This window comes from Equus quagga, chromosome 16 (assembly GCF_021613505.1).
Source record: "Equus quagga isolate Etosha38 chromosome 16, UCLA_HA_Equagga_1.0, whole genome shotgun sequence".
Classification (NCBI taxonomy): domain Eukaryota; kingdom Metazoa; phylum Chordata; class Mammalia; order Perissodactyla; family Equidae; genus Equus; species Equus quagga.
Genome location: NC_060282.1, coordinates 61,783,976 through 61,809,582, shown reverse-complemented (window position 1 = coordinate 61,809,582; position 25,607 = coordinate 61,783,976). Strand labels below are relative to the sequence as shown.

The following is a 25,607-nucleotide window of genomic DNA, read 5'->3' as shown; positions in this document are numbered from 1 at the left end:
CTTTATCCTACTTTTGGAGATTTAATTCTAGTCTTATGCTTTTTTTTATTTGGGGGAGTTTTAGCTCATTTTAATCTTCATTTTTTGTTTCTTTTAATTTGTATTAAATATTATATAATTTCAAATTCGAATTTTGTTTTTCATTTTTTTAACAACTTTTAAACCTTTTGTTCCCTTATATATATTCCCACTGGATTTTGGCAAGCTATATTAATTTTCTACCACCTAGGGAATGTTACAATGAGTGAAGGACTTGCAAAGAAATGCCCCTTCCTAACTTCAGTGAGAAAACACTTGGTTTCAGATATTCCAGTACACATTCATAGGAAGTGACAGAGCAGAGATTCTGTAGCTAGACTCTGGCCCTTCTGCTTTTCTCATCTTACCAAGCTCCAGGATGGTTTATTTCACCTTCCCAGTAGAGTCGTAAGAGAACACCCTTGATGTTTGCTCCTACTAGCTTCCCTCACCCTCCTGTGAATCAAGGAGAATTAGCTAGAACAGGATTTAACCGAAGAAGGCTGTAGTTGTTATTCTGATTGGTGGTTCTCTTAAGCTTTTAGGTCCTGTTTTTAGTAATGAGAGCCCTACCTGGGAAGACAATAGAGAACAGCCCTTTCGTCTGTGATTAATGAGCCATTGCACACCCCCAGAAACGTATGTCCTGTTGGTTTTCACTAAATGGAAATAGATGCCTAAAGAGTTACTTGATGGAACTTCTGGATATAGGTCACATTGCCCCTGCTCTGCTCCTAACTTTATTCAGTTATTCATTCCTCTTGCTCCTCTTCTTCCTTTAGTGCCTGTTGAGTTCCTTCTGGGGCCTCACTCAGTGGACTGCTCTCTTCCTTTGAAGAGATCTCCTAAAACCCTCTCCTGACTAAAGGGTGAGACTAGAGCAGCTGCATTGAGAGAGCTTTTTGCCACTCCCCAGTCCTACTCAAGGACTTGCAGGGGAGGAAGACATTTCCTCTACCCTCTCTGGTTCGTCTGGCTGGAGAAAGAATTAAATTCACATGAGACAGAATAGCAGGAGAAAATTAAAGGAAGCTTTATAACATGTATACATGGGAGGCTCAGGCAAGCTGAGCAACTCACCAAAATGGCTGAAGCCCCCACCTTAAATATCATATCCAGCTAAAGACAAAGGAGGATGTTGGGGGTGGGGGGAGTCAGTTACAGGAAGTTACCAGAAACAGGAATAAGATTATTATGCATATTTAAGTCCTTGCCTTTGGCATTGATTAAGAGTTTCTAGAGGAATGGAACTTGCCCTTTGTTAGGACACATTTACATTTGTAAGGTAAATCTCTATCTGTAAAGGTGCCTCCCTCTCTGTACCAGGAAGAAGAAAGGGGATGACCTTATCTCTAGAAACAAACAAAAAAAATGGTGCCTTCCCCATTGATTAAGAGTTTCTAGAGACAAGGTCATCCCCTTTCTTCTTCCTGGTACAGAGAGGGAGGTATCTTTACAGATGGAGATTTCCTTTACAATGTAAATGTCTCTTACAAAGGGTAAGTAAATTCTACTTTTCAGTTGGTTTCCTGTCTGCAAAGTAGCCAGCCTCAAATAATCATCATGCCAAAGAGACATATCTTGGGGTGGCCAATTCCAGGCCCCCACAGACTCATGTTGGAGTATTATTTTCCACACCACCACTACTGTGCTGGATCTCAAGGCTTAGGAAGAACTGCAGGCAGATGACGATTGGAGACATATACGTTATAGTGTTTAGGTGAACAGCACTCAGGACTCTGCTTTGGTGACAGTCGATGGTACTTCCAACAGCAACAAATGGCCTGCATGCATGTGGAGCCAAGTGTTGCTGGTGGTTTGCTCTAGAGGCAATAAAAAATGTAAAAGGAGCCAGTGGTGAAATCCTGCCATGAGCCTTAGGTAAAACATTGGCTTCAGAAACTCAGACATGAATTATTTTAGGCAAATAGTTGAAGTAAAATTAGGATGGGTTATCCAATTAACGAATAGATCTGTACTTAGAGGAGAATAAAGCGCTGACCTTTTGATGGTGGGAAAAAAACATATCCTAGTCCCACCAGATGTGATAATATTACCAGAATTATTTAAGAAAAACAAGTTATTAATCATAAACTTAATCATTTCAAATGGTCCTTAAACAGATCTGAGGTCTAAGGTCATTCTGGAAACTTTACTTACCACATCTAATACTAATACAGTAGGAAGGATGAGGTATCTGTTTTGTTTTTGTCTGGTTTGTTTACTTGTTTGTTAGCTCTAGTGGCCTTTGTTTTATCCTTTGAAATTCCAATGGTGATTTATGTTTTGCTTTTTTCCCGATTTCTAAAAAATTTAATGTGTTTTGCTCTGGGTGCCCACTGTTGATTTTTATTTTGCATGATACTGCATTAAACTTATGAAGATTTTTTTGTGTGTGTGTGAGGAGGATCAGCCCTGAGCTAACATCTATTGCCAATATTGCTTGAGGAAGATTGTCGCTGAGTTAACATCTGTGCCAATTCTCCTCTATTTTGTATGTGGGATGCCTCCATAGCATGGCTTGATGAGGAGCGTATAAGGTCTGCGTGCAGGGTCCAAACCTGTGAACCCCAGGATGCCAAAGTGGAGCACATGAACTTAACCACTATGCCACCAGATGAATCCCTAAACTTACTAAGACTTTGTTTAGCTGTTTTTGTTAGCTAACTTAGAGTGCTTATAGTCTTAGGAACAAGAGTACCAGTAAAATGGGATCCTCTGATGGTCTTGCAGTTAAAGCTGTTATACAAAACAAGGAAATCTTATTCTTAAGGCACATTAGGGACACTTTTTAAATTCTCTTTTTATAGATTCCAATTCTCTGCTGAAAATTTCTCATCCATTTTGCCCAGCTTTTTCTCTATTTTATTTAAAATTTATCACCCTTTGTTTAAAAGCATTGTCTTCTAACTCCAATATAAGGATCATCTATTGGGTCTTCCATCTTATTTTTCTTTTTAGATTACTATCACATATTTCTGCTTCTTCATATTTTTAGCAATTTTTTTGTATGTTGGACATTGTATTTAACTGTAGAGGCCTCATGTAATACCTTACTTCAGTAATGACGCTTCCTTTCTTTCGTCAGATAGAGTGAAAGGCTAGTCAGTCTAATCTGGTCTTGAGCTGGGCTGCAGATTTAGTACGACTCAGTCCATCTCTTGTTCATCCCCATTCTTCAGGATTGGTCCACTTGGGCTTTTGATTGATACCCTGGATATCTCTTTCTTCTCAGCCTTGAAAGTTCGGCCTTTTGCAGATTTTAAACTTAGTTATTATCCTTTGCATATTTAAAATTTGGCAAATGTCTTGAAGAGGAGCTCTGTTTTGTGTGTTTGTTGCAGGCTTCCTCCCTCTAACGGGACTTTGTCTCCAAAGCTCTGCCAGACAATCGAATGTTTCACTCTGCCTTTTCTACTCACCTTGCCTAGTCTCTGGGACCATCCCAGAACTCAGCACATGTCCTCTGCAAAAATCTAACCATGCAGTTTATATTTTCCAATCTTTTTTTGCCAGTTCTACATAACTACGAAAACCTCCATTGATTTCTCTTCTCCCCAGTAGTATCTCTGTTTGAGCTATGGTATATCTATCTTATATCTATGTGTATAGATATAGGTATAGATATTTATAACTTCTACCATGCTCTTTATTCCTCTTTTCTCAACTTTTTCTGTCTGGTTGGCCAGTTTTTAAATGGCCCCTTTTGGATCCTACCTATTACCTATACACAGTCAATGATCTTATTCTATTTTTCCTTTCCCCGCTCCCTTTTCCTCCCATTTTTTTACTTACATTCTATCTACTTGGCAGAACATATGATGTCACATTGTATTCTTTGACCTATGCCCCTACCCTTTAGTCTTAGCTCTATGATTAAATATATTAACTGCTCACTGTCAATTATCTTGATAAATTTTCCCAGTCATCTTTTGTTTGGATGAAGTTCATCTTCTAGTTAGCTTTCCAGGAAGGGCATACGAGAACATCATTCTCTTAGTAATAGACTGTTCAAAACTGTGCTTCTATAGCCCTCATACTTGAAGTATAGCTCAGCCACATATAGAATCCTTGATTAAGAATTTACTTTAAATGCTACTCCATTCTAGCCTTGATTTTTTTGTAGCTTTCGAAAAGTGTGAGATCATCCTCATAGTCTTACTCTCATAAGTAAACTGACTATTTTGCCTCGTGCCCTTTATGATTTTTTTTTTCTTAATGTCCAATAATTTTACTAGGCTAACTCTCAGAGTTGATCATTCTAGGTATTGCTAAAGGCATGGATCATGTGTAATTTTATTTGTACTCCTTGTACATATAATTTTTGATGATGTGTGGAGAGATTTTAGTTCTGGCAGCTGACATTATCTTCTAGATAATTTCTCTTCTAATCCTCTAGAAAATTTATCTCTGTTACATCTTATTAATAGAGATTTATCTTTGTTGATAAGAAACTCCAATTCATTCACTTTTATGCTTCCTACTAGTCTATTAATCATACAATTTATCCATTCTTTTATTGATGGTCATTTACACTGCATTTAATAGTTCACTGTTACAAAAAAAATGCTGCAAAGAACATACTTGTACATATTTCATTGTTCACACATGCAAGCATTTCTCTAGGGAATATATCTACATCCAAAAAGTGCTGGATTACCAAATATGTGCATCTTCACCTTTACCAGATATTGCCTAATTGCTCTCACAAATGGTTGTAATAATTTATAATTCCGCCAGCAGTGTCAGAGAATTCTCATTTTTTTACACCCTTGACTTACTATTAAGGTTTCCATTTTTTGTCAATCTGATGAATGTGACATATTATCTTAATTTGCATTTCCCTGACGATTAGTGAAGTTTTGTTCTGTCTCTTCATATTCTTTTCCCATTTTTCTATTGGTTGTTGTCCTTTCTTATTGATTTTAATTCTTTGTATATTCTAGAAACGAATACTTTTAAAGTTGTATACTTCGTAAATATATTTTCCAAGTTTGTGTCTTACCTTCAATTTGCTTAAAGATATACAAAAGCTTTTAAATTGTAACGTCATCAAATTTATCAAGTTTTTCCATTATCTGCGGTTTTCAAAAATTTTACAAAAACTGACCACCAAAGTCATGAATATATGCTCCTATATTTTTTTTTATCAAAGTATAGTATTTTGGCTTTCACATTTACATATTTACACACCTCGAGTTTATTTCTGTGTATAATGCCAGCTAATAATTTAACTTTTTTGCACGTGGATAGTCAATTGCTCCAGCACCACAAATTCACATTTACAAAGGCTCCCTGTCTGTTCAATTACGTTCAAAACCAGCTGAGTATTAAGGCATTTCACAATATCTTTAACTATATCCTTGGGGCTTCTCTCTCACCAGGCCCTTCCACAGTAGCATCATTTTCTTGTCAAACCAGACTACTGATTGCACTTACTCTTCTTGAAATATACCAGCTATGGTCTTGTTCTCTCTACAGTCATGCTCTCTTCCTGTCTTATTTCCTTACTAAATCGCAAACATCTTGTGTACAAGACATTGTCCAATTCATCTCTGCATTCTCCATACTTAGCATTGATTGAGTAGATTTCCAAATACTCTTCAATTTTGCTCTGAATTTAATTTGGCCCTTACGGTGGGAACTTCCACCTAGGACAAGCCATTTCTATACACATAGGTTTCCACACACAGAAGAAGGTTCCTGACGTTTACCTACTTTCCCACCAAAATATACCTAGTGATTCTAAATCTCTTAAAATTTTAAACAGAACTCTCAAAATACTTTTAACGAATAGGCACCAAAATCATCACTTCTGCCCCTGTTTGTGGGACACACAAGTCTGCGGTGGCGCTGACAGTGAAGTCAGCAGGCATCATTTGGCCTGGACTTCGCGCTTTGCAGTTGCCGGGAGTCGGCCCCTCCTTGCCCAGCTCCGAGACTAGGCGGTGCGCCCGCGAACGTGTCCACATCCATCACCCCGCCCTTCCCCGGCGCTTCCTTTCCTCCAGACGCCTCCACTCTGCAAATAAACAGCAGGATGTGGAAATCACCTTCGAGGTCACGGCTCTCCTTATAGTGAAGCTCAAGAGTCAAACTCGGCTGTCAGCATTCCCACATAAGGCTCCGGCCTTTCAAGCAGGAGCTACAGGTGGCGCAGGGCTGCCAGGCGACTTGGAGATCTCTGGCCAGCCTCCCCCGCTGCCAGGTCGCCAGATTCGCTGAGGCCGGGACCCAGAGGTGCCCCTTCGAGAGCCTGGGCTGGGCGCCCCAGCTTGGTGTTGGGTTGCTGAGGGACACACCGCTGTAACAGTCGAAAGGGCAGCGGCATCCGGCGCCTCCGCAGGAGCCGCGCCCCGCTCCCCGCGGCCGCCTCGCGCCGGGACTGCGTTTCCCAGAGGCCCCCGCGGCGGAGCGCCGCCCCCGCTCAACGCCACCCGGCGGCCCCCAGGCACCGGCAGACCTGCAGCCCGGCCGCTCGCGGAGTCTTTGAAAGGCAGCGGGAGGCGGCGGCGCGATGGCGAGCCTTGGCCGCCTGCTCTGCGTGCTGGGCCTGCTCCTGTGCGGGGCGGCGAGCTTCAGGCTGTCGGCTCCTCGCGCCGGCACCTCGGAGAAGCCCATCATCGGTAAGCAGGCGGGCAGGGGCGGGGCCGGGGCTGCAGCCAGCGCATCCTGCCTTGGAGAAGCCCAAGTTCACGATTGCGAAGTGCGCCTTCCCTTACAGCACAAGAGCCAAGCCAAGACACCATCTAGATCGTGCTGAGATAAGCTAATACCTCGGTGATTTCCTCAAACTGATTTTGCTCATCAAGGTGGAAGAGCGGAGGATGCGCTGTGAAGAATCCTGCGCGTTGCTTTCTTCTTTGTACCTAGCTGGGAATTTCTGCTAATTAAACAAATTCTATACATGCATTATATTTACTAAGATTTCACTGGCCGAGGCCTTCTTTCAAGACAATGCATTATACTTATAAAAATCTAATTGAGTAAATAATCTAAAAATTGTGATATTCCTTCGACTTTGTCATCTTCACCATTGAAGGGCAGTGGTGGCTAGTATGATCCTAATGTCAGTTCTCTTTGTTAAAGTGAAGCATGTAATTTTTCGTTTTCAACTCATTTATGTTTTAAAAAGACAGTAAAATCAGTTTGCATTGCCAGAACGGACGTTTGAGACGGGGCGGGGGGAAAGCAACCCAGGAGAAATGAGCCCTAATATAAAATTTGCCAAAAGTAATTTATGTGCAGACAATTAAGATTGGCTTCGTTTTAGCTATAGTATTGTGCCGTTCATACTGTTTTTTCCCCCATGAAGATGAGCAGTGTATCTGTAATTAGACAGTAGATGAACATTTTTTCGTGTATATTGGTAGTGCCCAGTTTTCAAATGCTTTGTGTATCAATGTTTGGAACTTGGAGTGCCTTATTTTATAGCCGTTTGAAATGGTTGGTTAGATTCTCCGAGGAGAATTAACTCAAAGTATAATTCTGTGTAGTGTGTTGGGAATTCTAGGTGCAGGGAGGAGGAACAAAGGAAAGAAGAGGGAGAATTCTTTTCTGTTTCCTTGAAACGGTGGTAGTCCAGGGTCAAGTATAGAAAAAGTGAGTGTGCTTTTGATCACCCTGAACAATTACCACCGAGTAGTTCACTCAGCACCTACTAGGTGCAAAGCATTGAGTTAGGAAGTGCAAAGGGTTTGAAGACAAGGAGGCCACAAAGTTGTGAGATGGCCTTAAAATAAGCGTGGAATTTTGTCACATTTTGAGGGGGTGGGGAATAGAGCCTGAACTCTTTTCCTAGGATGGGAAAAGTGAATAAGTATGTGGCAGGAGGAGGGGAGAAGTTGGTGGAACTTCCCTCCTCTAGTGTACTTTTCTCCTTTCTAGTCCCTTGTGCTCACATATCCCCAGCCCTCCTTTGTGGCACCTCACCTTTGCATGCCCTGTACCACTCCATTTCCTGTGACACTTGCTAATTCTTTCCCTACCTAATTTCATTTTCCTCGATGAAGAGGATGTTACCTATCTGCGGGGTGAAAAACAGTCTGACTGAGAATATATAACTGTTTACTGGGGGGCTTTGGGGAGAAGAAGAAGAAAAAGAAAAGAAAAAAGATTGGCAACAGATGTTAGCTCAGGTGCCAATCTTTAAAAAAAAAAGTCTGAGTAAATTTCAGCATTTAGCATGTTAACTGAGAGCCTGTTAAATGCCAGTTAGCATAAGAAACTGGGACTACAGAAGTGATTGAGATCTACAGCTCTTACTGTCAGGTGGCCTACGGGAACATTGAAAGTCTTCACGATGGTGAAGCAGTGAACGATCCAAGCACAGGTACTATCCAGACAGACATCTTTGGATGGATACTGGATGCCAGTACTGTGCAACGGCTGAGGTTTCAGTGTAACAGGCAGCCGGAGAGGTAGGTGGGGCAGAACATGCAGGGTCTAGGTGCTTAAGCAAGGAGCTACCCCTGCTGATTTTTTGCCTCTCTGATCTTATTTCCTGTTGGTCCTTCCCTTGCTCACACAGGGCTCTAGTGATGTGGACTCTTTGCAGTGTGACAGGTACACATTTGACTCAGGGCCTTTGCCCCTGCTGTTCCTTCTTCCTCTTGCTCCAGGTATCTGCTTCTGGCTTACTCCCTCACCTCTCTGAAGTCCTGGCTCAAATGCCATGTTCTACCCTCTCAGGGAGGACTCACCTGGCCACCATATTTAAGGGACTCTGTTCCCCCCTATAGATATGGAACCCCCCCCCACCCCCCAACTACACACCTTCTTCCTCTGCTTTACCTTTTCTTCGTGGCACTTGCCGCCAGCCTTCACACTACATGTTTTACCTTTTTGTCTTGCTTATTGTTTGTCCTCTCTCTTCTCCCTTCCACACGCTAGAATTAAGGCCCACAAGGCAGGGTTTTTGTTGGTTTTGTTTACTCGTGTGTCCTCAGCACCTAGGTCAGTGTCTGGTACATAGTATGATTCAGTAATGTATCCTGAAATGAATGAGTGGTAATATGATCAGCTTTCTTAGCCTGTGGAGAACTGGTGGAGTTGGTGGGGGTTGTTTAAGAAAGAATGTGGTGAGATATTTCAAGAGGCTGTTATAATAGTCTCAGGGGAGGGGAGGCAAGATGATGGTTGCTTGGATTAAGGTCTTATTGATGATGTCGGAGAGATGTGGGTGGAAGATATTTCCACTCTTTTGCTTTGTTGTCAAGGAAACAATGTGTCTTTGCGTGTGTGTGGGGAAGGAGAGGCCTTCTTCTAGAGATAAGGGTCTGTGCTCTGAGGTCCATTCTAGGGTGCGTGAAGGAGGCAGGTGCTATTGTAAACCTGCTTTGGGGCTTCTCTGGCCTCCCTGATGAGGCAAAAGAGGGGAACCTTCTTAAGACTCACATCAGCCTCCATTACTCCTTTCCCAAAGTCTATGGATGTACTTGCAGGTTCATGTTTAGTTCTGTGAATTAAATGAATACAGTAGTGATATTTTTACTGTGATGTGTTTCAGTTTTAGAGCAGGAAAAGAGGAAATTGCTTGAAACTAAAGCTTTTTTTTTTCTTTTTGAAATTTAGGAATATTAATGCAAAAATGCCGTGATAAGGACATGAAAAAGCTGGGGAAATATTATATTGCTGCATCCTATGTAAAGTATCTGGAGTCTGCAGGTGCAAGAGTTGTACCAATAAGGTATGATTCCACATTTTTTACACTGAATAAATAAAAACTGCTGTTTTAGCGCTAAAATTAATGCTTTCTCTTTTATGATTGTGTCCTTTAAATGTGGTAATATCGCACCTGATTTTTGCCACAAATCTCATGCTTAGAGTCTCTCGTTAAATTGTTTTAAGTATGAAGCTGTGTGTATCTATAACATCATTAGAGGTATGCCATGTGTGTTAGACGGAGAATGAACTGATGGTTTCCTTCACCCCAGGGAGGGTGGTCCTCCTCAGACATCCTGAAAGTAATGGTTCTACAACTTACCCAGCTTCGTTCCATGATGTTAGGAAACGGGAACACTTAGGGAATGAAGGAGATTGCTAGCAGATGGCTTAAAATACCTTCACACGCTACTTTAAAAGTCTGTAAATGACTAATGCAGCAGTTTTGCTGCAGTATAAATTGCAAGTATTGCAGTTTTAAAGGAGGTGCATTATTTTTGTGATGTAATGGCCTAGTAAGAATAAAACGATTTGTGTCATATTTTGAGTTAGAAAGAGTCGAATTTTTTTAACAAACAAAACCTTACAAGTATTTATAATACCTTGCCACCCCAAATTAGGTTGTTTTTGAATCTCCCAGCACCCCCATCTAATCCATTATAAGAGATTTCACACACAACACACAGTTGTTTGCTCCAAACAACCTGTTTTTGTAAATAATTCTGCATTAAAAAACTATAACAAAGTACTGTTCAAATAGAACATTAAGAATCAAAACGCAAATATTACAATTTAGAGAATTGTACCACAAAATGGTTTTATGTTTAGCTTCATAAGGATTGTCTTCTTGCTTGATCTTTTACATTTAACTGTCGCTACCCCAAGATGAGCATTTGCTTTTGAAATTAGTCTTTAATTTTTTTAGTAGCAGATCTAATTTTTCAAATGAAATCTTATTTGAACCCAAATAGCACCAGAGTTTTAGAACTGAGGAAGAGGCTCCATAGAGTCTTCAGAACAAAGTTGTAAAGTTTTGATTATGGAAGCTTTTCCTGCCAGCTGTTCTTTAAGGATATTAGTGCCAAAAACATGGATGGGAGGAAGGAGAGGCGAGAGGCAGGTGGACCAGTTCAGAGACTGATGCAAGAGGCCAGGTGTGAAGTGATGAGGGCTGGGCTTAGAGCTGTGTGGTTGTAGAACTGATAGGTAAACGTTCTTTAAAAAAATCAGCTAGACTCGGTGACTAATAGAATGAAAGGGCAGCGGGAGGATTAGACGAGAATGACAGAAGTTTTGAAACTGGGGAAATCTTGCAACTGGATGATTCACAGAATCCTGGTATTTATGACAGAGACACTGAAAATGTGACTGTCAGCATACATGTTTACTTCCAGCTTGAGTTGTCAAAGTTCATTTTAAGGAATATTGCTTGGACTTAGAATGATAGGATCCTATAAAAACAATGTAATGTGTGGCAGCTAAATTCCCAGGGTGACTTGCAAAGGATGGATTACCTAATGTAGAATGATGTGATCACACCAATAATGTTGGGTTCATTTCTGAATTTTAGATGCTAGGGGCCAACTTCTGCAGTTTAAAGGGGAAAAGGTGGAGGATGGGAGACCTAGGCAAAATTCTGGAATGGCTAAAGAAGCCTTCTTTCTGCTGCCGTCTCTCTCAGGTGCCTGGTGCTCTCAGGTCATCATACATTCCCCCTGTGGGACTAGTGGAACCCACAGAGGGTCCCCCTCCTGAGAGGGGCATGCTGCAGCCCATGGGCTGCTTTTATCTTAAAAATGTGTTTCATTCACACAGTGTTTTAAAACATTTCTAAACATTTACAGATCATAAAAGTGGACATTTACAAATCATTTACAAAAATATTTTCAAATCATAAAAACATTTACTCCATAAAAGTCTGAATTTCTGGCTTCTTTTTTTGTTTTGAAGACAATTATCTGGAGCTTATTTTGAATGGAGCAAGTGCCCTCCATTGGCAACAATGCCTGTCACCCCTTTTCATGCTGCTGAAGCTGTGTCATTTGCATCATTACCAGGCTTAAGCTGTTTTCTTTTAGTTAAAGAGAGAGTGAACTATTTCTCCTGCCCTATTGAGAGGGTCTTTTTCTTCGAGAAAGTCTGACAACATGCAGATCACATCTATGTTCAAAGACTGTGACCTGGGCTGTTTTCCCTGCCAGGCCTCTGAGGCACTCCTCCCCCCACAACACTTAAACCCCTTAATAGTGATAAGCAGGGCCCAAAAATTCAGTTATGGACAACGTGGGAACCATTTATTTAGAACTAAGGAAACGACTGAAACTAACCTGCAAGGCTAGCTGGTAGGAGTCTCTGGAATGCATCTGAGTGATCTAAATCCACTCTGGTTCCTGATGGTGGTGGTTGCCCACCCTGGCTTAAATATCCATGGGGAAGATTCTGGGTCCTGACTCGTTCCCTTTTTGGTTGACACAATCTAGGGAGATTGAATTAGCAGAATACTGGGAACGTGGACTCATATTTGGTCTCCCTGTCACTTCCCAATCCTCCATTTAAGATGGCGGTAAGCACCGTTTCAGTATCACCCACTGCTTTGTGGCTCTCTGCCAGAAGGAGGATTATTATGAACTTCTGAACAGACCTGGACTTGCACAGGTCATTTGGACGTAGAGAAGAGGGGTTTGCTGGCAAAGCACAGCCAAGTTCTAGGCATCAAATGTGTCTACTTAATAATGGGAGATGTGTTGTAATTCACCCTAAAACTTTTCCCTGAGGCAGAGATGGACTGTAGCTGACATTTGATCATAAACCTGTTTCTTCTGTGGCAGGTCAGGAGGGCATTAGACATTGTTATTCTCTTAGAGAACCAGAAGACTGCTAAATGTAGGAAAGTTCTTGCAAGAATTTCCTAAAGTTCTCTTTAGGAAATGCTCTCTTCCCGTGTTCTTGCATTTTCTTGCACTTTAGGAAGAGCAAATCCATCAGACTGTGACTTAATTAAATGTGGCCACTTGTCACAGATTAATCTCATTGGTTTTCTCTGGAGAAGGGAATAAAATGGTTAATAACTTGTTGGTTGTTAGGAGGCCCTTACGGGCTGTTTGATGAAGGGGGCTTCAGTGCTTCAGAGTAATTACCTGGGCAGATCAGGCCAGTCTCCAGTGATCTGCGTGTAGTCTCTCCCTGGATATGAACTCTTCTGACTTTTGAATATACAGGAGTCCCCAGACCTCTGCCATTGTTGGTGGGTGTGGGATGAAGCAGGGACCTGGTGTTATATATACACTCATGCATCGCTTAGCAATGGGGGTCCATTCTGAGAAATGTGTCCTTAGGTGATGTTATAGTTGTGCGAACATCACAGAGTATACTTGTAGAAACCCAGATGGTATAGCCTACTACACACCCAAGCTACGTGGTACTGATCTCGTGGGATCACTATATGCAGTCCATCGTTGACTGAAATGTTGTCATGCGGTGCCTGACTGTGTGGTTTTTAGCTGCCAGAGCAGACTGTAGTTAAGATAGGCATGTTAATTAATCTTTTTATTTAATCTTTACATAAAACTACTGAATATCTTACATTTTTTTGATAGTTCTTGGCTATCAGAGATATTACTGGTGTCCAAATCTCATGGTCTTTAAGGTTTTGCATATTAATACATACTTAACAATATTAAATTACCTTAGACCACAGAAAAATGTGTTTACTAGTCTGATTAGCAAAACAGGGATATAATTATTTGGCTTACATGTAGTTTGAAAAAATGCCTTTAGGAAGGTAGAGAGGTAGTATTTTCTAGTATTTAAGAATTATTTTTTGGCTGTTTAAAATTAATGTGGTGACTACATTTAGAAGCTTACTTTTTTTCTTAAGTTTTGGAGATGGATGTTTTGTAATTCTTTGTATTTTTTCAGGCTTGATCTTACATCTAAAGAATATGAAAAGCTTTTCCATTCAATTAATGGGTAAGTTGGCCACAGGGGTTTGATACAGTGTATGAGGTCTGTGTAGTCTGCTTCTGCAAAAAAGTACACATAAATATTATGGGTGTTTCTATGTAACTATCTTATCGTGGTGTAACATTAGTTTTATTAGTTATTTTATAGAAATTATTTTGTTGAGAGATACAAAAGTCCTGTAGAGAGGAGAAGACAAGTTGAGAAATAAATGTTACCGTAGTGGACAAATGTAATTTTTTTTTGTATGTAGCGTAATCTTTGTTCTTTTAATGCTTGTCTTAAGTGCTTTGGAGCCACTTTGAATGGCATGGTATACTGCTTGCTTAGTGGGTTTATGAGTCCTGAGTCTGAGGATATTAATCAGTTATCTTCCAGCAGAAATTTGAATAGAACTCGGAAAAAAGTTTCTATCCTCTGGCTTAACTACAAAAGATGTGATTGGTTAGCTCACAGAAAAAAACTTTTAATCATAGGAAAAAATATTCAGTGTTACTCATAATTAAAGGAAAGCTAATTAGAGCAATTGAAAACCATTTTTTAACCATCAACTTGGCAAAAATCAGAAAATTTGCTGTACTCTATGGTGAAGGTGTGAGGGAACACGTATTCTCATACTTTATTTATGGGAATGTAAGTTAAATAGTCTTTTTGGGGACAGTTTTGCAGTATCTGTTGAAATTTAAAATGTACATACCTTTGACCCAAGAAATCCTTCAGAAGGAATTTTATTTTACAAATATACTTCCCCCAAGGTGAAGACTTGGGCCCAAACATATGCATTGTAGTATCATCTGGAATAACCCCAATTTAGCAGCCACTCAATAGTCCATCAATTGGGAATTGGTTAAGTAAATAGACTCTATGTGTATAATAGAGTATTATGCGTGGGTTAAAAAATGAGGATATCTGTAGATGCTGCTTTGGATCACCCTTGTTATGTGAACAGTGTGATATTGTTTTTATTTTATTTATTTATTTTTTTTTGAGGAAGATTAGCCCTGAGCTAACATCTGCTGCCAATCCTCCTCTTTTTGCTGAGGGAGACTGGCCCTGAGCTTACATCTGTGCCCATCTTCCTCTACTTTATATGTGGGACGCCTGCCACAGCATGGCTTGCCAAGCAGTGCCATGTCTGCACCCAGGATCCAAACCGGGGAACCCCAGGCTGCCGAAGTGGAACGTGCGCACTTAACCGCTGCGCCACCGGGCTGGCCCCTGAACAGTGTGATATTGTTATGTGAAAAAAGTGAGGCACATAATGGTGTGACTAGTTTATTCCCATTGACTTTTGTTTTTAAGGTAGGGTGAGGAGATCTGCATATCTATCAGGTCAGCACAACAGACCTCAGCGCTGCTTGTTTCTGAGTGGGAGTGGAGTGGAGGAAGTCTATTTAGCATAAAGGTTTTCTTTTTTTACTTTTTCAAACTGCATTCATTTATTTTTTTTTTTAAACTTTGTTCATAGCAGTCATTTGCCTTTAGTTCAGTTTGGGTCAGTAAGTACTTACTGGAAAATCAGTTCAATTTCGTAAAACATTTACAATGCCTGTTCCGTGCAGTGTACTTTGGCATGGGCAAAGATAAAGAAGACCAAGCCATGCTGTGGCAGGTGTCCCATGCATAAAGCAGAGGAAGATGGGTAGGGATGCTAGTTCAGGGCCAGTCTTCCTCAGTAAAAAGAGGAGGATTGGCAATAGTTAGCTCAGGGCTAATCTTCCTGGAAAAAAAAAAAAAGCTGAAGACCAGACTAGAATATATGGTAGAACCTCAAAAATATATACCAGGAAATGAGCAGTACTCTAATGCAACTTCAAAAATGCCTTTGTTGAGCCCCTATTATATATATGTGTGTGTGTGTGTATACATATACAACGTATATATGTACACAACACATATACATACATGTACAACATATATATACATATACAACATATATATATAACTATATATATATATAACTATATGTATATATAACTATATATATATATATATGTTGAGCTGTGTTGTGCTCCGCTGTTCTGTGAGGAACACAGATACAGAGGCAGAGCCTTGCTTTAAGGGAGTTTGTCAACTGGGAAGGACAGTCAAGATTTACTTTATGAAAGGACTTTGGGGTTAAACATATCAAATTTGAGCCGAGGCAGCTTTTTAAATACTGAGTTAGTGAAAAGGGAGAATGCTAAGCAGTCTTCATGAAGCCACTTTTAGTTGTGGGGTGTCCTGCATCGTTTTGTGGCAGATGGTCTCCCTCAGAGGCTATACGTTTTCTTCTAGACTGCCATCTTACTTACAGCAGAAAGTACTCAGCTTTGTCTCTCCCCGCCAGTGCCGAGCCTGGCTCATGCAAGAAGCAGAATATGTTTGTTGAATGAACAACTTGCTGCTTATGGAATAGGGAAAAAGTTGTTTTCAAAGAAAAAGATCATTTCTTTTCTGTGAGGGGAGAGGTTGAAATACACCCTGTTTGATGTTGTTTCAGCATCCTTTTTCCTGGAGGAGGTGCTGACCTCAAGAAGTCAGGTTATGCTAAAGTGGCCAAAATATTTTACGACTTTTCCATACAGGTAAATATCAATGATTCCAGATGGACTTTTGGCATTTGCATGAGGATAATTCTTTTTTAAGCATATGGTAGTACTTCCTTCACAATTACGCTGGCCTCAACACCTCTTAATTTTGAGGTGCCTGCTTTCAGCAGCCAGTGGCGACTCTCCCCCATTTTGTTTGCTTCCTTTAGTTCTGAGCTCCCGGGAACCGTCAGAGCCCTGCTGACTGGCCTTCTCTATTCCCGCTCATTAATGTGAACAGATCCTCAGGGTGGCTTAGTAAGCTGTTTTGATGATGTATGGTACATTGTCCATATGTTATTTATTCTTATCTCCTCTTGAAAGCTGCTCTTCATCCCAACTCACTCAGTCCCATCTGGCCTTTCTTCGCAGTCACTTTAGACTCCACATTCAGTCACTACCAGAGCCTCTTGACTACTTTGTGATGTCTCACACTGGGCCTGCCTTTGTACCATAGCTCAGATCCTTACCATTTCTCTCCTTAACTATGAACGGCGATTTTCTAGTTAATCTCACTGGCCCTAGGATCTCCCTGCCCCATAAAAAACTTCCCTAAAGAGCTCCTTTTAGCATATGAGATACTTGTTTGCAAACTTCTAATGCCTAGGCTGAATAACCTGCAGCCTTTTATAGTCTTTGGGTCAATACATACAGTGTGTCCACAGCCCCCCTTTTCCAGCCTTTCCTTATGGAAGTCACTGAAGCCAGGTTGGTATTCCCAGCATATATGCTGTGTCCTCCTACTTGTAAATCCATTTAGTCTGTTTCTTTCTACTCCTTCCTCAACTTATGTCTTAGCCATCTTTCAAGACTAAGACACTATTCCTCTTCTCTAGAGGTTTCTCTGCCTACTTCAGCTGGAATGGCATCTGACTCCCTCTTAACTTTTAGAGTACTTTGTTGTAGAATTGTTCAAACATTTATTTAGCTCCGCTTCTGTAATATGACAGCGTCCATGACCTTAAGGGTCTTGTATTTCAGAGGACCTACTATCTTGAGGTTAGCTGTTCATGTCTCATCAGATTTCATGGTTCTGACACCCTTTGAGCCATTCCTCATTTCATATCATATGCTACCATGTACTTAACTTAGTGCATGCTCAGTGGATATTTTGTTTAAAAAATCTAGCGAAAAAATTGAAATTTTATAGTGTGAGTGATTTAAAATGCATTTGAGAAATATCTATGTCCTTATAAAGTGCTTACTCTTCCTTTTGCGTACAGACTCATGTAACCAGCTTGCTCAATTAAAAAAAAAGGAGCCACCCAACCCAGAAGACCCAAAGATCTATTTTTTAAATGTAATTAGCTTCTTAAGGATGTCAAAGCAAAGGAAAAAAGCTTAGCAGCCTTGAATTTCTTATTTCGCTACAGCCTCTGGACTCCACAGAGCCCTCCCTGAAGAAGCCCTGAGAAGGGATGGGTCTGTTAGAGCCATTCAGTTCCACTCTGTGTCCTTTGCTCTGCTGGAGTGTGTGGAGGATCCACAAAAAAGAAAGATATGGTCCCAGCAAATGGGGACTTAACATTTAGTTGAGAAATTAAATGTGGTACATATGACAACAGAACAGTAATCCCTCTTTTGTATTTATTATAAGTAAATTCAGTAAGACCCTTCAACTTAACATAGACGGTTCTAACATCTAAAAATAAAATTTGCCACACCTGTGCATAAAGTGTTAAAATCCTTTTGAAATAGAAAGTATAGGAATTAATGTAACTCTATATTTTTCTCAGTGAGGAACAGCAAAAAAAAAAGCCCCAGATTTTCTCCTTTGAAATTACTTACTGTTAGGTTATATTTTACAGTCTATGCAGGAAAACTGCCGCTTTTAGAGAAGTTACACAGCTCGTTTTTGTAACTCTCAACACATATGGGTTTAATCTTCAGTTAACCAGAAAATTCAGTTGCTAGAATACTTTTCCCCAGTCATGCTAATTGTTATGACTCCCTTTGAAGAAACCCAATACATTTGTACTTTTTTAGTTGACAGCTTTTACTCTGTGCAAAGTTATTTTACTTTTGCCTAGCTCCTTCCACGTTGACCGTTCTTTCCTTCCCGATCATGGCTGTTTTACCTAATGTACATGTGGTTGGCTGAAGGTGGTATAATGTAGCTCTTACTATAAATTCTGAGATGATGGAGGAAGAACTTCAGAGTGTCTTCAGAATTAGACAATCATCCAGAGCAAGCAGATTTGTAGAATATGTAACTAGGCATCTATCTGTCCTTATTTTTGATATTCACAGTCCCTAATTATTACTTGTGTAGTGTGGTAGTTGACGGGCAGATGCCCGTCTCTTTCCCAGGGCAGTTGAGGCCTGATAATTTTGTTGATTAAAACTGGATTATTATGTGGGAGCTTGGTCTGAAGAGAGAATAAGTGATAGCCTACTTATGGATCCTGGAAAATTCTTCAGAGATCTGTGTATAACTCAGGTGCCTGCCTTGTAATGACAAGCCAAATGTCTAAGTTTTGTTTTGAAAAGTTTGAATAAGCTGTTTTCTCTTTCACTCTGCAAAGAGTTTTAATGCTGGAGACTACTTTCCTGTGTGGGGCACATGCCTTGGATTTGAAGAGCTTTCATATCTGGTTAGTAACAAGTCCTTATTAACTTCCACAAATACTGATGGATGTGCACTGCCGCTGAACTTCACTAATGGTGAGAATTCTCTTTTCAACCCTTTTAAAAATATTAACTGGGCAGGATTAATGAGTAGCAAATATAACATTCAAAACTACTGATGACATTTATTAATTTTTAAATTATTTACACAGGCTGAAGATGTGAATGATCACTTTTGTACTGAGTTAGGAGGATGGGTTAAGGAATTTTGAGTTTTGATAATTTACTGCTTCTAGCGATGTTAGGACCTTGCATGATTAAGAACTCTAAAATTGGACCTGGTCTTGAGTCCTAGCTTTGTCACTTTTGCCTTGGGGAATCATGTAACCTCTCTGAGCTTTCATTTCCTGATTTGTAAAAGGGTTTGTCTCTTAGGGTTGTTTGTGAGATTAAATAAGATGATGTTTTCCAGGTACTGTACTAAGCACTTTAAGTACAACTCTCATAAATTTCAGCTATTGTTGTTACAGTACAGTGTTTTTCCCTTGGCCATATATTCTGTTTCAGCCACAGCTGGGGTGTACGGCTGTTCACTTCTGGCACTAACCACCTGGAGTTAGTGCAGACTCCACAAGTTAAAGGTCGTCTCCCCAACTAGACGACCCTTATTTCAGATATCAGCCACAAGTCACATCCCTGGGCCACCTACACTTCTCACCAACGAGCCACAAATTTGGAGATTTCCCCTAACCCCCTCAGGTTCAATGATTCACTCAAATGACTCACAGAACTGATACTGTGTTTGCCTTAACAGTTTTATTCTAAAGGATACACACAGGATGAGGTCTGGGAGGGAATGCGGAGCTTCCATGCCGTCTCGTTGTTGAGTCAGGGCCTGTCACCCTCCTGGCAGGTTAATGCGTTCACCAACCTGGAAGCTCTAATGAGCTTTGCTTTCCAGAGGTTTTATTGTCAGTTCATTGTGAAAGCACAATTGATTAAATCATTGGCCATGTGATTGAACTCAGTTTCCAGTCTCCTTCCCATCCCTGGAGGTCAGGCTGGCTCAAAATCCTAACCTACTCCAATCATGTGGTTAGTCTTTCTGGTGACCAGCCTCATCCTGAAGCTATCTGGGGTCCTCAGTCACCTCAGTAGCATTACACAGACACTCCAACACTCAGGAAATTTCAAGGATTTTAGAAGCTCCTTGTCAGGAACCCAGAACAAAGACCAGACAAATTCTTTATCATACCACTCTTTCTAAATAGGTAATGATTCTGGTAGGTCACTTGATTTCTGAATCCTCAGATGAATGCTGCGAACCATTCCTGTTCTCATAAGGATTTTGGATGGAAGGTAGTAGTTGTTATACATAGAACCTGTAGGATGTTCTATGCTTTTGAAAGCTCTTTCTTACATTATCTCACTTAATGATTGTAAGGACCCTGTGGGAAGTGAATGTATTAGGTCAGTCTGTTTTGGTTGTATGTGGTAAAACCCAGTTTATACAAAAAAGGAATAAAATCCATTGAAGTAGGGTACTTCAGTGAATTTTCATTATCTAAGGCACGGGGATTCTCATGGAAGCCATTAGCATCCTGAGTGAGAGGTCTCATTTAGGGACAGCTGGTGTCAGGGCCTTGAACACCATCAGGATATTTTTATCCCTTTGCTATATTTGAATCTATGTGTCAGAATCCAGAGCCTTCAGTGAGGTATATTGCTTTTTTCGGTCTATTTACTGAGTAGAAATTTCTTGGCCTGGTTAATGTTCTTTTCTACATTGTTGATATTTTTCACCTTTTAAGTCCCAGATACCTTTGAAAATATGTTGAAAGATCTGGAGCCTTTCTTGAGAAAACAAATATATACACATGTGGAAAATTTTAACTGTTTTTTTAGCCCTGTCTAGGGAACTCAAGTTGAAAAACTCTGCTTACTCTATGGCTAGCCTGCTAATTATCCTATCAGAAGAATTTTAGAATATAGAAGAAAAGTACTTAAAGATGGAGCATATTTGGATTTGAATATTAAACTCATTTTGTGCCTGACTGGAATACTTCTGTGGAAATGATGTGTTTTGTTTATCATTTAGTCATCTTGATTGTGTCTTAATAATGGCCTTTCTTTGGCTGTAGATCAGTGACTTCAGTGGATTTTATTTTTTCTGTATTTAAATTATTTCCTTTATGCTTAAATTATTTCAGGTACATTGCAAAGCAGAATGTTCCGGAATTTTCCTTCTGACCTATTGCTGTCATTATCAGTAGAACCTTTGACTGCAAATTTCCACAAGTGGAGCCTGTCCATGAAGGTATCACATTAATTACATAATGAAATTAATGCATATAGATTAACAAGAGAAGTAATAATTTTGTTTTATTTTTATACTCCAGAATTTTACAACGAATGAAAAGTTAAAGAAGTTTTTCAATGTGTTATCTACAAATACAGATGGCAAGACTGAGTTTATTTCAACAATGGAAGGTATATATCACAGCCCATGTGCACTTTATTTCACTTAGTATATTTATTAATTTTGATTTTATAGTTCTCTTTCCTACAAATAAAATCGTATTACTTTGGAGCCTGAAGATGGAAGTTAGGATATTTTTGGAGACAGGAGACGTGTTTTGTCCATGTTCCAAATCAGTGTGGTTTACCTGGGTCATTTTCTAGAATGGGGTGATGAAAGAGGAAAAGTAAAGAGTAAAGGGAGAATGGATGAAGAAATAAATGGAGAAAGTAACTTCTGTTTCTAGCAATATTTTCAGATTAAGTACCTTGACAAGATGCTCCTCTAGACAATAACAAAACATGTGACTGACATACAGGAAAACATCTTCCTAAATACATTGATGCAGTGACAGTAAAGACACTCAGGCCATAAACTCCAGAAGTTAAGTGGAGTATTTAAACCAGCTTTATTATTGAATCAGAAGAACTTGAGACAAAGCTCAGGACCCCCAACATGGAGACTACCCCAGGGAGCAAGACCTGAAAAGCTAGACCCTCAGAGAATCCTGCCTGCACAACTGCAAGGAGAATTGCCCCTCTTGAACCTTGGCACTAAGAGTGTGGGGGTGGGAAATAAGCCTTGAGTATTCATAGTGACAGCCTGGTCTAGTGTGGCTTGCATTATACTAACTGGGAAGTTCAACAAATCTCAAGTCAGAAATCTTGTTTAAAGTTGACTCAGACTGATAGTGCCCCAGTGTGCATGGTAAAATCAAACAGAAATAATATTCTCGGGAGAAAACTACATTTATCTCAGACTTCAAGGAATTTCCATAGTACGAGGTTTTAAGGAAAATGAGCAAGTCATAGCCAAGAAATCACTAATGCACAAAGAGCAAAGTACCATGAATGGGAACTTGCAGAAACAATAGGCAGTCTTTGAGTTGGTGAGGTTGCTTAGTGCTACTCAAGAGGCCAGGGTACTGGAGTGGAATAAACTGGAATAAAGTGGAAGTGGAAGTAGTTCATGTTATTCAAAGATTGGCCATATCACTGGCTCACTTGTTGGGAGAGGTCAGACATCTACGGGTTTAGAAACAGTATCTGGCGAATTCTGGGGAAGGCTGATCAACCCAGACTGAAGTGAACTTACCATCTGGGCTCATCATCTTCCCTGTAACCGTGTCTCCCATCCTCTATTTTTCACTTCAGTCGATAGCATCGCCGTTCACTATTTCATCCAAAGTTAGGAACCTGAGAGCTCTCCTTGACTTCCTGCCCTCATTCTCCACGTGTAAAAAATTCCTGCCTTTCTACTTCCCAAATCCTTCTTGAATATGTCACCTCCTCTCCATCTGGCCTACCCCCGTCCTGCTTCAGCATTGACCACCTCCACCTGGCGTGCCTCAGTAGCCACCTAACTGTTCCACAAATCCGCCTTCCAACCAGCCACTGATGACTCTTCCGAGAAACCAAACTGATCATATTGCTTGAGGAAAGCTCCTCAGTGCCTCTTCAGCACTTGGAGGGTCAAGTCGGGATTTACCAGGTCATTTTCTCCATGATCTCTCCCTTCGTTCTCTGCCTTCATTCCTGTGTGTCTTTAGTCCACCCAGCCCTCCACATAGCAGTGTTTCTTGCCCTTGTGCTTTTTCTTATGTTCTTTCTTCTCCTCCAAAAAGCTTTCCTTCCTCCCCACTCCCTTCTGCTGATGAACTCTTAGCTGTCTTTATTTTAAAGACTCAGGTGAGTGGTCATCCACTAGGGACCAGCCCTGCCCATTATCCTTCCTCCCACATCCTCACTGTTCCTCCTTTATACTTGCTCTGTGCTACCTAGGGTGTCTCTGTGTGCGTCATTTGCTCATGTTCTGTCTTTCCTCCTAGATTAAGAGCTCACTGAGAGCTGGACCTGTGTCTTACTCTTCTTTATGTTTCCAGGACTTTGTGTAAACCTCAGTAGATGTGGAGTCAATAACTAATCGCTTAAATGAACGAGTGTTGGGTTGGCAGTTAGGGAATCAAGTTCCATGTTGGTTGTCCTCCTGGCTATATCATCTTCCTGGGCTCTTTTGAACATTTTATCTTCTGAAAATTTTCTGACACCTGCTACATAGCAACACTTGAGATGCTCTTATTTGCAGATTTTTTTTGTACTCTTGATACTTTTGTTTTAAATTAGTGAAACAGGGCATGCTTCCTACAGTTGTCAGGAAGCTGCACTGATCTTTTAGCAGTGCAGTTTACTAAGGGATAGTAAATCTCGCTTGTTTCTGAATGTCAGCGTCTATCTCTCTCTGTCTGTTCATTTATCTATCTATCTATCTATCTGTTAAATTCTTGTTATAGTTGATCACTTAAGGCATTTTTTTATCTTAAATAATACTTTTCATATCTCAAAGAAGTATATTAGATTTGCCTTTCAATTAATTATGTGTAACAGTTAATTTCATAGTCATCCAGCTTGTGGGGTTCCTGCCAGTAGCTTCACGTGTGGTTCCAGACACAAGAGAAGGAAAGTGCAGAGTCACAAGGAGGCCGGGAGAGGGCCGATGGGGAGGGACGGAGTAGAGTGATGAGAGCTGCTTGCTGGCAGGTTTGTCCCTCTTATGAACCCCAAGAAGGCTAGGATAAAATATGTTTCCTTCTTGTGACATGATCTCTAGTGGCAGAGCCTTGTGGGACGTGAGAAGACAGTGCTCTTTCCCCTAGATATCTCTGCGTTCAGCTAGTTCTCTTCATTTCTCCAAGTACTTTCCGATGGTAGTTAGGGTTATCATTTCAAAACAAAAATAATAGAGGGAAGATTTTTTTTTTAATTAAAATGAAGAAAGTCATACATAAAGAAGAAAAGAGATGAGTATATAAATTTTTCAGGAGGTACATATTATACATATTCTTGTTTTTAAAAAAATTATGGAATTTAAAAAATGTATATAAAAGGAGAGAGAGTAGTATAATGAACCTCCAGGTACCTGGCTCTAAGCTTCAACAGCTGTCAATACGTATGTGGCCATTCTTGTTTCACATTGACCTTCTCCCCATACTAGATTATTTTTTGAAGTGAATCCTAGGGACCCTATCATTTTTTTATATATAAAGATATTTAAGAGTTCTAAAAACAATTAAAATATATTACCCAAAATCTTTCATACTAAGTTCAAACTTTTAGAAACTATTCTAAAAATTGCCACCAGGAAGTCGTGAACCCTTCTGCAGACTGAGCGAGACACAATTTAGGCTGAGACAAACTGGCTTACATAAAAGGACACCAAAAGTGCTAGCACGGTTCATTCTTATATGAATAAATCATTATGGGGGGATGAAAACGTGGTATGAAATGGGGCGAAAGAGACCCATCATGGAAGAAACTTGTGTCACTAATCAATGTGCACTTGACTATTGAACTGGGTTACATTCAAAGGCTCAATGATTTTACTCTACTCTGATTATCTAGTAAGGCGAATCATTACAAACTGTAAAAGGTTGAAAATCAGTGAAATACTGTCTTGTGAGTTTTCACATTGACTGTGAACTAAAATTCTTTATTTTCTGTCTGAGAGAATGTGTGCAATTTTACTTTGTCTGGCATTGTAAGTTATAAAATAATGTTTTACACAGGATATGAAACATAACTTAATTGTAAGTACTGTCGTAGGCTATTTCTAGTACCTACTACTTCCTCGTTTGTGTTCTTCATGCAGGATACAAGTATCCAGTGTATGGTGTCCAGTGGCATCCAGAGAAGGGACCTTATGAGTGGAAGATAGAGAAAGGCATTTCTCACTCGCCTAATGCTGTGAAAGCTGCGTTTTACTTAGCAGAGTTCTTTGTTGCTGAAGGTAATATATGGGTATATAATTTTATCACTCTAGCCTAGTTTTGAAGGAAATTGCCCTTATTTGAACTTTTGTATACTCTTTTGCTCTATAAATGTTCTATAGGTCTAACTTTTAAAAAAAATTACATCATGTGAAAGCCCTAAAATTCAGATATTAGGCATTAAAATAAACCCAGGACAAATTATTTCAGTTAGGATTTTACACTCTAAAGTGGGCTGAATTCTTGAAAAATAACATAAGGATTGTTCTTGTTTTTTCTTTCTTTCTTGAATATTTCTTTTTAGATTCTCGCCCATTGCTCTTCTTTTTTAGGAATGATGCTTTAATTCTAGCATTCTCTGAGAATTAGATGTTCTTATGTAAATTGAGTATATACTCACCAGTGTGTGGTTTTAAGGCCGCCTGTCTGTAGGCATTGGCACATTGAAGAAAGTTAATAAGCTTTGCATGCTTTTTTATGTAGAAGATACAGTTTCATGCTATGTAATGACTCTGAGAGGCGAGGCCGTTTGAAAACTTCAGCAAGC

The 25,607-nt window shown here is 40.0% G+C and overlaps 1 protein-coding gene across 1 annotated transcript in view; it reads left to right on the top strand.

The window, feature by feature from the left end:
* The first annotated feature begins 6,081 nt into the window (after positions 1 to 6,081).
* Positions 6,082 to 25,607, top strand: part of GGH (gamma-glutamyl hydrolase) — a 58,132-nt gene continuing 38,606 nt past the window's right edge. Inside the window, exons 1-8 of the mRNA XM_046641849.1 lie at positions 6,082 to 6,644; positions 9,592 to 9,706; positions 13,600 to 13,650; positions 16,124 to 16,208; positions 18,737 to 18,875; positions 20,990 to 21,096; positions 21,179 to 21,269; positions 24,943 to 25,080. Of these exons, the coding sequence (XP_046497805.1) occupies positions 6,536 to 6,644; positions 9,592 to 9,706; positions 13,600 to 13,650; positions 16,124 to 16,208; positions 18,737 to 18,875; positions 20,990 to 21,096; positions 21,179 to 21,269; positions 24,943 to 25,080 (835 nt within the window). The 5' untranslated portion in view covers positions 6,082 to 6,535. The remainder of the gene's footprint in view (positions 6,645 to 9,591; positions 9,707 to 13,599; positions 13,651 to 16,123; positions 16,209 to 18,736; positions 18,876 to 20,989; positions 21,097 to 21,178; positions 21,270 to 24,942; positions 25,081 to 25,607) is intronic.